Here is an 11,127-nt window from a genome sequence, read left to right as displayed (position 1 = left end):
AGATAGACTTTAAAAGCACAATACAATCACCTAAGTTTGGAGCTTCTTAGGATCATCCGCAATAGACAATCCCAAGTATTTAAACCCACAATTTTCTATGGAAGACTACTCCCTCCGTTCCTTTTTAAGTGTCTCTTTTAAAGAATTTTTTTGTTCTTATTTAAGTGTCACTTTACATAGATCAATGCAACATTAAATGTTATTTTACTAATATTACCCTTATTTATTATTGTGGAGATATTAAATAAATAAGGTTATTATAGTAAAAATAAAAATTATTATATCAAAAATAGTAACATTTATTGATTGTCTTAGTTTGTGTAAAATGTTAAAATGTAACAATTAAAAAATAAATGAGGTAGTATAATTTATTTTTTCTACCGAAAACGGAAGCAACCAACCAGTCTAAATCCAACAATTGAAAAGTCAAAAAGGAGTTGGGATTATTTTCTGACACAGAGACGACGACGAATACGAGGTTGCTTGGTTTTAGTTTTGATGGAGACAAAGATTTTGGGGTTGGCTTCATTCCCTTACTACACACCACCAAACCGTTCTCGTCTAAACCTCCTCAGATCATCATTATCTATGCGACACGAATATCCGCTTGCTAGCAAAATCCTTGTTAAAAGTAAGTAACTCTCTCACTCTCTTATTTTCTCATAATTTTCTACCCTTCAAGCTGTTTTCAATTTCTTTATTTGATCCATTGTTGTTTTCAATGTTACAAGTGTTGAATGTAATCTATAGGGAATACATTATATTAGGAGTTGATCCATTGTTGTTTTCATTGTTACAAGTGTTGAATCGTACTAGCGTGATAGAACAATTGTTATTGAATTGGGAAATGGTGAGCTTCAAGCTCTACAATGGTGAAAAACAGAAACAATAAGAGAAAACAAGAGTTCAATCCAATGAACTCCTTATCAAGAACAATTGCTCCTAGCCCAGAGACAAATCTCACATACAAAATAATACTAACCACTTTTGTGAATGGGTATCACCAGCCTAGCCTCGATGCGTGGTTTTTCGTTAGTTTATTAGTTAGGACTAGGAATTTGAAGCTCTATTGGTCTGATTTACCTTTTTCTTTCTAATTTGCTTATTTGCATCACGAAAATCCTCATTTCACCATTTGCTCTCTTCAATGCTTTTACTTAACACATTAGATATACATAAGAAGAATGCTACGCTGCCGCAGGCAGACCATCATTTATAATATTTTGAATTGCATTCTCTGAGTAGTATTTGCTCTTCCCTTGTAAGGGAAGCTTCCTTCCTGTCAGATTCTTTCTTGTGATGAAGGCGTGTACTGTGCTATCTCTACTGGTTTGGATTGCAGCTTGCATGCAACTACTGAATTTTCATTCAGAAATTTCTATCTATAACCGGTGTTATCAATCCCATATAGAGCAGTGTAGCGGTCAACCCAAAAAATGCTATAGTGAGATAGCAGATAACGGGATGGCAGCTATTTTGAAATCATAGAGTTAACTAAACTGCTCAGCTAGTGCATGTCTGTAGCGGTCTATGTAGTATTAAGACATGTCTGCTCTGCTAAAGCACGCTTTTGAAAACATGTTGCAACATCTTTAGGATAGATGTGTTTCTGTTGCATCTATGTAGGTTAAGTCATTTTTTTCTTGGGCAGTAGAGGAGAAGGGTATTCTTGTTAGAAGTGAAAAGTGATTTAAGAGCCTTTTTAAGCCAATATTATGCTTTTTTTGGTTCTTGTTATATATGCTTGTCTTAGAATTTGGTTTGGGCCTAACTCAACCTTACAAAGCCGGCTTGTAAGGTGAGGACTGCTCCCACTTTTAACACATAGTCAGGTCATATCTCATCCAATGTGAGACTCTTTAACAACTTGTTTTCTCTGTTTAGATGGGTTCTTGTTCCTCTTTCCTGTATGGTAATGGAAATAAGTTCCAGTATAATAATGAAAAAAAAAGTCATTTTACAATGTCCGTAACTGATAAATGAAAATCCGAAGGTGCCAACTGCACAATCATTTGGATGGAAAATTGGCAATATTGCATTCATCTTCTCTAAGATGATTGTGCCAACTACATTTTGATTTTTTACAAAATTGACGTTCACTTATCTGTCATATTACATGCTTTTGAATTCGAAATTATGGACTTCCACTAACACACTTGATGCCTTTTGTTCCAAAGCACTAAGCTTCATCCAGATATCTACAAAAAAAACTTTTCTTGTGGATTATCTTATTAACTTGATGTAGATAAAAAAACACTTGTGGATTGACTAGTTTCTGTTTTCACAAATCTGGCTGATTGTTGAGTGTGGAGAATTTTCTTTACATTATGTAGTTCTTCATTTTGATCTGTGATCAGTCTTTCATATCCTTTTAATATTCTCTCCTGATATCTGGATGCTATGGACTATGGAGCATTTTGTTTTATTTTTTTGGAAGGGATATTTCTTTCTTTTATTTACCATTTTTTTATGAAGTCCTACCTGCTCTTCTTTGGAGACAGATCTACCCTATTTTACTGGCGAGAATGCTTTGCAGAAGAAATTTTCAAATTTTGGCAAGATAGCTGAAGGTAAGTGCATGAATTTTCTCATACTTCGATATAGCAGCACTTAAAATATGGTGCATAACTGATTTTAGTACTTTGGCTCACACCTGTGCCATTTATTTGGTGTGTGCTCCAGTCCAAATGGTTAAAGATGTAAGCACAGAAAGATCAAAGGGACTTGCTTTTATTCAATACACATGTCAAGACGATGCCATGCTTGCACTTGAAACAATGGATCAACAGGTTCAGATTTTAATGGCATGCCCTATCTTTTGATTATCAACTTTGACAACTGAATGCTATCTTTTTAATGTTTTTTATCCTTTATCTGCAGAGTTTTTATGGTCGTACGATCTCTGTAGAACTTGAGAAACTTGATGTGCATAATTTTGTTGGATCTCCAAAGGCCTCAGGGCCTCCAAAGAAGTGGAATTTGCCAGCAGTGCAAGTAGAAGAGGTAGATTGCTGGTACTGATCAAATTTCAGATAATAAAGCCGTAAAAGAGACAGTGATGGAACAAGTATCATGTTATTTAGGGATTGCTATAGGCTTGATAGACCATTAAGTTTTAGTGTGTTTGAAACCGCGGTGACAATTTCACCTAAGCACAGTGTGTTTGAAGCTATAACTTGGAGGTTAAGGTTTGATTCGCCATGCAAGCCCACTCTTTGTAATATTGGATACAATACTGAACTTCATACCGATCTTTCAAGTTACTGTACATATAAGATACTGCTGATTTAGATTTAGTAGTTTTTGAGGTTCTAGTTGCTACTACACCTTTGAATGAAATTGTCTTTTGTAACAAATTTATATATGCTACATGTTTCAAGCTCATGTCACGCTTACTATTACCGCATATATTGTTATATTTTAACAATTTGACAAATAGTTCCAAAGTGTTTTTGTTCTTTTCAAAATGACAATAATAAATAAAATTCAGATATGTTATTATTTGTATTTACTCAAAGCGGTTATCAACTTTTTCATTGTCTTGAAAACATCTACTTAACCCCGTATTTCACATGTTGAATGAATTGATTTTGATTAAAAGTAAGTTGAATATAAGTAATTTATATTTAAATACTTAAATGAAAAAGAAAGTTGAGCTTACAAATTAACTTTAGAGATTAATTCAAGACAAAATTGATTTTATTTGAAAATAATCAAACATATTAAAATCAATTTTTTAGTTCTAAAATTACTTTTGTCTAAACAAAATCAAGTTTGAATAAGCATAAACTCACAATGCAGAAAAAATTATCTGAACTCAGTCCTAAAAAACTTAAAAGAATTTAATGTGTATTTTATAAAAATAAGAATTTTTCAAAAGTTTGGCACTGCAGATATTGTGAGGGGTGGTAGTAGTATTCCATTGGCACCAACTTACCATTTTCGTGATGTATTTACAAAATTGGAAATATTTAAAAGAAACAGAGTCCTTCGAGGAAAAAAAAAAAAGAGAAATTATAAATAAATAAAAAAAGATTCCGTTGCCGGGACTTGAACCCGGGTCTTTCGGGTGAGAGCCGAATATCCTGACCAACTAGACTACAACGGATTTGTGTTTTAGTTTCCAATTAAAGCCTATTAATATGTAAGTTATAGAACTCGAGTATAAATTCTTGTGTTTATGCTTTTAGTTATAGATTTTTCATTTTTCTTCTGATAATCACAAAATCTTAATCTATATACTAGGTTGATGAAATTGTAGGTAATTATTGAAGGAGTAAGGAGGAATGAAGAGGGTGTTGTTAAAGGTCATTTATCATTCTTGCTTAATAGGCATTTTTGACATTAGGAGTGTCGATGCGTCTGTATCCACGTACCAGAGTTTGTGCTATGCAAATCTCTGTAGCCTTTTACCATTTTAGTGGTAGGACAACAAAAATATTATTAGTTAGTTCGAAGTTTCTTGAATATGTGCTTGCTAGATAGAGTTTTTGTGATGCATGGAGGAAGTGGATTATGTCATGCATTTTCGGCAGCCATGTGTCTATACTAGTTAATGGTAGCCCTATTGATGATAGTCGAATCAAGCGGGACTTTAGACAGGGAGATCCACTTGTCCCTTTTGCATTCGCATCGATCATAGAAGGCTTATATAGGCTGGTTACGAAAGTTGTGGCGAACGGAAAATTTAAGGAGTATAAGGGCTTGGAAAGGGAGACACATATCTTTGGGAGGTAAACTAACCTTAATGATGTTTTTTGCAGGATCAATGGATTGAGAGAACAGGCTTTAGAGTGATGTATCCCCGACTATTTCAAATGGCCGAAAACAAAGAAGCAAGCAACTGTGGCTGAGATTGTAAGCTAGAGGGACGGCGTCTGGTGTTGGTCGTGTCAGTGGTGAATGGTGATTAAGTGGGAGGAGGAGTTGCTAGTAGGTCTTCGAAACTTAGTTGATAGGGTGGACTTTCAAAGCAATGAAGAATATTCTTCGATATGAATCATGATTCTTTCAGAGGCTTTTCCAAGATAGATTACCAAAGATTCTTATAACATCTAAATGTCAGTGTGGTCATGGTAAGGGTTGTAAAGGGTGTGGCAAGGTTATTATTGAAACATAACAAGAGAAAAGACTAAATATACACAAAAGCCATGATTTATAGAATCGCATAATTTCTTTAGAAAATGAACAATCATATGTAACTACTTCATTTATGTTTCTTTTTTAAATACCATTACAAAGAGAGACATGCATATAAATATCAGAAAGTCTAATTAAAGTCTCTTCAGAAAATTCTTGAACCATTGTGCTGAGAGCTTTTGATATCTTTTCAAGTCATTGTTGTAATCTACAAAGTTCATTCCAAACCTCACTGTGTACCCTTCACCCCATTCAAAATTGTCCAATAGCGACCACGCAAAATATCCTTTTACATTTACGCCGATCCTTATATATTAACAAAAAACAAAACAAAATAGAAAGTATTAAGATGTGTATTGAAGCAAATAGACAGAATTTTTAGATATAAAAACAACCATTACCTAATTGCTGATTGAAGATATGAGAGATGGTCCTGATAATAATGAATTCTGTCAATGTCCTTAAGCGCTTCCTCCAATGGCAGTGTTGGATCATTTTTCTCATCTATACCTGCAAATCAAGCCAAGTATGTGAGGAAAAATTTCTTGTACATGAAGGTAAGTCCATTATCCATATGCTTGTATATGATATGTGTGTGTGTGTGATGCACCTAAGCAAATAACTAGTTCACATATTCATGTTCATTCATAGATTTACTTTGCAATATTTATCGAGGATTGTTGTAATTTACCATTTTCGGTAACATAAATCAATGGATTCTTGTACTTTTCCTTGATGTAGACCAACAGTTTCTTAAATCCAATTGGATAACTGTAAAACCAATCTGAAGCAGCCTGCAGATATATATAATCATGGAGGTTTCATATTTTTATTTTAGCAGAAAGATAAACTTCATTTGATTTGGTCGCACTTGTACGTACCTGTGGACCTATGGGTATCCCGTTACGTTCAGCTTCCATTACAAAAAATAAGAGAGATCGTCGTCAAATTCAACAAAGATTTAAATTATTAGTTAAAATTCATTATGATATAAGTGATGAATAAAGGTGTGTTTACTTGTAAGATTGGCAAGGGAATCTGTGAGATAGCAAGGTATAGTAGTGTTTAAATTAGGTGCATTGGCTGCATATCGAGATGTGTAGTGGTTTAATCCAATAAAATCAAAAGAACCGTTGAGTAGCCTGGTTTGTTCTTCAGAGAACTTTGGCAATCGTTGTCCAACCAAGGATCGCATATGTTGTGGATAGTCTCCTGTTGTCAATGGTGTCATAAACCTGAAATAGAGATTTCAATAGAATGTTTTTTAGCTTTCTTATGGTGCTGTGTGTGTGCACGCGGGCACATATTGTCTCCCGTTGTCACACTTGCAATACCTTACTAGAATTGAGGATATGTGTTTATTCAATTTTCAAAACTTTATAATATAATTTTTTAAATTACAATACATCGTGGTGGTGCAGGATAGGATGCACCCAAAAAACGACGAGGGTATTGAGAGTTTCATAATAATAACATTAATAATTAACAATACTTCATACTTTGATAGATGAATGAAAAATGAAAATGCTTTAGTAAATCATGCTCCATTTGTTTTTTCTTTTTAATATAATCAAGTGATGTTAAGTTCATAATTTCATATATAGAGCGAGTGTGCAATGAGCTACTAACCATCCAAGCATGAAGTCAATTGCTCGTTCTGCAGCTCTTTCATCGGATTTGCTATTTGAAAACGGCACAAACCAGTAAGATTGTAAGGCTATTCCTATCCAACCCTTTTGAGATGTAGTTTGGCTTTTAAGTAACAATGGAACCTGTAAATTAAACTTGCACAATTAGTATTGAAGTTGATAAAAACATTTATGAGAACTTGTCTATAGACACAAGTAATACAAGGATGTCTAGCGCAAAATGTTTCCCCCTGCTGCTATATGGGATATACTATAAGAAGTAAGAACTATCATTGGTCTTACAACTTTCAAATGATGGTGCCTTTATCAACTAGATGTGAAAGTGCTTTTCTACATCGTGATGTAGAGGAAACTGACTTTGTTGAGCAGACACAAGGATATAAAGGCCTTATGACGCGCTTGGTACAAAAGGATTGTGTCCTGCTTTCAAAATCTAGAGGAAACTGCTTGTCAAGACTCAAGACTGATGAAAGGAAGACTAATATACATAAGTTTGGTACATTTTAGAGCTTCAAAGTTATCATTACTCAAAGATAAAATGAACCTGATATTTTGTCTTGTAAACTTGAACAGCGGCTGCATGAGCAAGGAGTAGGTGATGTGCAACTAAATATGGCTCTGTCCCCGAATCACCACCGGTGCAGTTGAGGTTTTGCCAATCTGAACATCTACCAGGTGGAAATATCGCAACAACATATCCACCTGTGCAGTAAGTGGATGGCTCATTTATCGTAATCCAGTACTTCACTCTATCTCCAAATTCCTTGAAGCAAAGCTCCGCGTAATCCCGAAAATCATTTCTAAAATTCAAAATGTAAAAGTATAATCAAACTTTTTGTAGCACTATAGACTCTTCTTACCGCTCCATGCACACACAAAAAGATACTAGTTTCACATCTAAAGCATTCTTCAACTTAGAAGAAAATTTAATTTACTCATATAATTCTAAATAAATTATAGTTTTAACGTTAGTACATCGTCGCTTACACTATGCGAGGACTTAAGAAACCTCCATACTCGTCTTCCAAGGCTTGTGGTAGATCCCAATGAAATAGTGTCACAAATACTTCTATACCTGCAAAACTAATAATTTTTCAATTATGATTGCAATGTACTATGCTATGCTTAAGAAATTATAAAATGCAAATTTTAATATTTGTGACCATTAGCTATTAGCTCGTTGATGAAGTTGTTGTAGAATGTGATCCCTTCTTGATTAATGCCTCCACTTATCCTTCCATCTGTGAATATAGTTTTATTTTTATTTTTTTGATTAAATGTGGATATAGTTTACTATGACTACAATAATTTACTTGATATATGCATTGTTTAAGGATGGGAAATTATCAACTTACTTGGTAGTATTCTAGACCATGAGATGGATAATCTATATGCATCTAAATTCATATACTTCATGATCCCAACATCTTCCTGTATAAAACAAATTTTCTATAACATAAAAATAAAATACATCGATATATTAAAGAATTTTAGTAGAAAATCCATTGAGTGAAACCTAAAGTAAAATTTGTTTGAGACATTTTTGCTTTAAGTGAAAGTTTTAAGTTTAACCACTTTGCTAATGATATGTGAATCATACCTTGTACCGATGATACCCGTCAATAGAGACATCTCCATTGCTTCTGTCGATTATTTTTTCTGTATATCGATCACCATTTATTAAATGTAAGTCATGCATTGACATACTTTAATTCTAGTTGTTTTGTTTTAATCCTTATAGTATATGTATTTTAAGGGATATACTTACTCTTAAATATATTCTAGTTTATTTGATCTTAAGAAATAAATATACCCCAACTAAAGTTTGAGGGAAAAAAAGTTTATTCTAGTACAAGATTAAAAAAGTTAATAATGTTGTTATTTTTACGTACTTGTAATATATTTTACTCTTTAAGAAACCCTAAATTACAATAATTAACATATTCTTTATTTCAAATTAATGTTTAATTCTAGTTTAAGGGAATAAAAAAATTGCCTATATTACAAGGACTAAACCTATAAACTTATTTGTTTTATGGAAGAAAAAATAAACAAACATTATATAAAAAATTGAAAATATATTTCGATCAACGAATAAAATGAGTTGGGTTGGGTTGGCTCAGTTTCGGTCAAGAATCATTAGTTCAGATTGGCTCAAAAAATTGTACTTTTTTTTTGATACGCAATCAACCCAATGAAAGTAATGAACAAATTGGTTTGATTCGGATCATGTCATGACACACATATATATAATTTAAAATTAAAAAACAATGACACTCTATTTAATAGAATTCATACATTTGAACTAAATTACATAATTTAAAATCACTTTTAACTAAATTGAAACACTAGTAGATATTCTCATGTGTTTTTCAAATGATTAAGTTTGTAGGTTTGAAATCATAAGTTGTTATCCGAACCAAATCACTTTAGGAATGGTTTGTACTTTATAAAAGAGTTGGAAAAAAGATTAAAGAAAGAGGACTTGACCAAAAAAATGTCATCTTTCTGTCCAATCCTTTTAAAAAGTATACATATATATTTATTATTTATACATGAGAGTTTTTTTTTTTTGTGTGGGAAGCTTAATTAATTTCGTATAAAACAAAGTAGCTTTTAATAAATAATTTAAAAGCTTCCTAAAGGTAAATAGATAGAGATAACCTGGATATTTGTGAGTAAAGGTATCCCATATACTTGTTCCTTTGCCACCTTCCTTTGCAGAACCTTCGTACTGTACATGTTTATATACAATGAACACAACAAAACTCATGTCTTGGTAGCAAAAATAAAAATAAAAAATTAATTTGTGACGTAGAAAGTTGCTTCAAAATGTGATTAGAGTATATTAAGTGTATGTTTGAATTCACTTTTGCACTACATCCCAATACACTACAAAAAGCTACGAATTAACTCTAGCTTTGAACTTGACGCATGATTGATTTTTATGTAGCGCGAAAACAAACGGGCACTAAGAGCATGTTTGGTTGAGCGGTCAAATTGGTCAAATCACGATGAATTTTGACAAAAACTATACACTATCATGGTGGTTCTGGTTCATCATAATTTTTTAATCTCACCACATAATCAAACATGCACTAACTATTTGAAACGATATCAATTTTAACCACGGAAAATAAAAAAGATCTAGATAAAGAATAAACCGAAAAAACCTGGTATGCCGAGTTTGATGCTCCAAAGATGAAGTTTGTAGGAAAACTACTTCGATTTAATGAAGTAACATCGAGAATATTGGGAGAAATAGGTTCTGAGAAAGTTTTCAATGTCACTGTGGTAGTAATAATTTGAGAAAAGAGGCAGAGAAGAAAAACAATGTTGAATGCCATATCATATGATGATTTTAATTAATTGATTGCATGAATAACATTTGTGTCAATGAGAGCATTTTATGCAAGAAAAACTGCAAGATGAGTCATTTGGTGATGTTAATCATGAAGCCGTAGGAAATTGACAAATCCCAATGTTTAAATTTGCGTTACGTTTTTCGGAAGAGATTATTTTATGTCGAAACTTTATTATTTATTTATTTTTGAAACAATTGAAACTTTATTATTAGGATATATAATGTGTAGTTGTAGACGATGTATAATATATATATAAGGTCGGGGTTTAAATTAGTGATATCATAAAGTGATTTAATTGGATACATGTATAAAATAATTTTACATTATTGGTATATACAAATTAAAAAAATAAAATAAAAAATTACAATTTTAAAGAAAAAATTACAGAAATTAAACTTTAATCATTTTATTTTTAGTCATTCATTTGATTGGTTGCGATTTACTTGTAGTTTACAAAACATTAGATTGATTGTGTATATAGAATGAACTAAAAAAAGGGAATAGATATATGGACTTTATATTTAATCCAAGAACTTAATTAGGACAATTTTTTTTAATAAATTAGGACAATTAGTTTTGTAAATTAAGACGGGCAAATTATCATATAATAAAGAATTTAATTTTTTTAACAAAATGAAAGAATTTGTCTTTTGAGCCAGAAAATTTAGGAATTAATTTATAAATAAATTATTCTTTAAATCTTTCCAATTTTATATTATTCATGCACTTTAGTCCGCACTCAATTTATGTGAACTACATTAATAAAAAGAAGTCATGTGCCCTTAAAAAAAATGTTTTACTTAGTTGGAAGAATTTTATATAATTCCAACTCATGCACTAATAATTTAATCGGTAAGATTAACTCAGTTAGTAAGAACATTGTATAATACATGTAGAGATTGGGGTTCAAACCTCGAACGCCTCAAATTTAAAATGTGTGAGATCGAGCAACTATATATATTACTTGACAAAAA

The 11,127-nt window shown here is 32.1% G+C and overlaps 2 protein-coding genes and 1 non-coding gene across 3 annotated transcripts; 1 reads left to right on the top strand and 2 right to left on the bottom strand.

Moving 5' to 3' along the window:
• The first annotated feature begins 395 nt into the window (after positions 1-395).
• Positions 396-3,427, top strand: LOC11433950 (multiple RNA-binding domain-containing protein 1). Its single transcript, XM_003615677.4, has 4 exons — positions 396-631; positions 2,502-2,570; positions 2,683-2,789; positions 2,881-3,427. Exons 1-4 carry the CDS (start codon positions 499-501, stop codon positions 3,019-3,021), a joined length of 450 nt encoding a protein of 149 aa, XP_003615725.1. The 5' UTR covers positions 396-498; the 3' UTR covers positions 3,022-3,427.
• A 608-nt stretch (positions 3,428-4,035) lies between these two features.
• Positions 4,036-4,108, bottom strand: TRNAE-CUC (transfer RNA glutamic acid (anticodon CUC)). The gene has a single exon. It is a non-coding gene; the product is annotated as a tRNA-Glu (tRNA).
• A 1,030-nt stretch (positions 4,109-5,138) lies between these two features.
• LOC11411976 (beta-glucosidase 12) lies at positions 5,139-10,167 on the bottom strand. Its single transcript, XM_039834069.1, has 13 exons — positions 9,962-10,167; positions 9,453-9,522; positions 8,389-8,447; positions 8,144-8,219; positions 7,952-8,029; positions 7,776-7,863; positions 7,333-7,588; positions 6,769-6,911; positions 6,157-6,374; positions 6,021-6,052; positions 5,831-5,933; positions 5,541-5,649; positions 5,139-5,445 (listed from the first exon to the last, which is right to left on the bottom strand). Exons 1-13 carry the CDS (start codon positions 10,133-10,135, stop codon positions 5,274-5,276), a joined length of 1,578 nt encoding a protein of 525 aa, XP_039690003.1. The 5' UTR covers positions 10,136-10,167; the 3' UTR covers positions 5,139-5,273.
• Between the last annotated feature and the right edge of the window lie 960 nt (positions 10,168-11,127).

The sequence above is a fragment of the Medicago truncatula genome, chromosome 5 (assembly GCF_003473485.1).
Source record: "Medicago truncatula cultivar Jemalong A17 chromosome 5, MtrunA17r5.0-ANR, whole genome shotgun sequence".
Lineage (NCBI taxonomy): Eukaryota > Viridiplantae > Streptophyta > Magnoliopsida > Fabales > Fabaceae > Medicago > Medicago truncatula.
The sequence above is the reverse complement of the archived record's forward strand: the minus strand, read 5'-3'. Positions and strand labels throughout refer to the sequence as shown.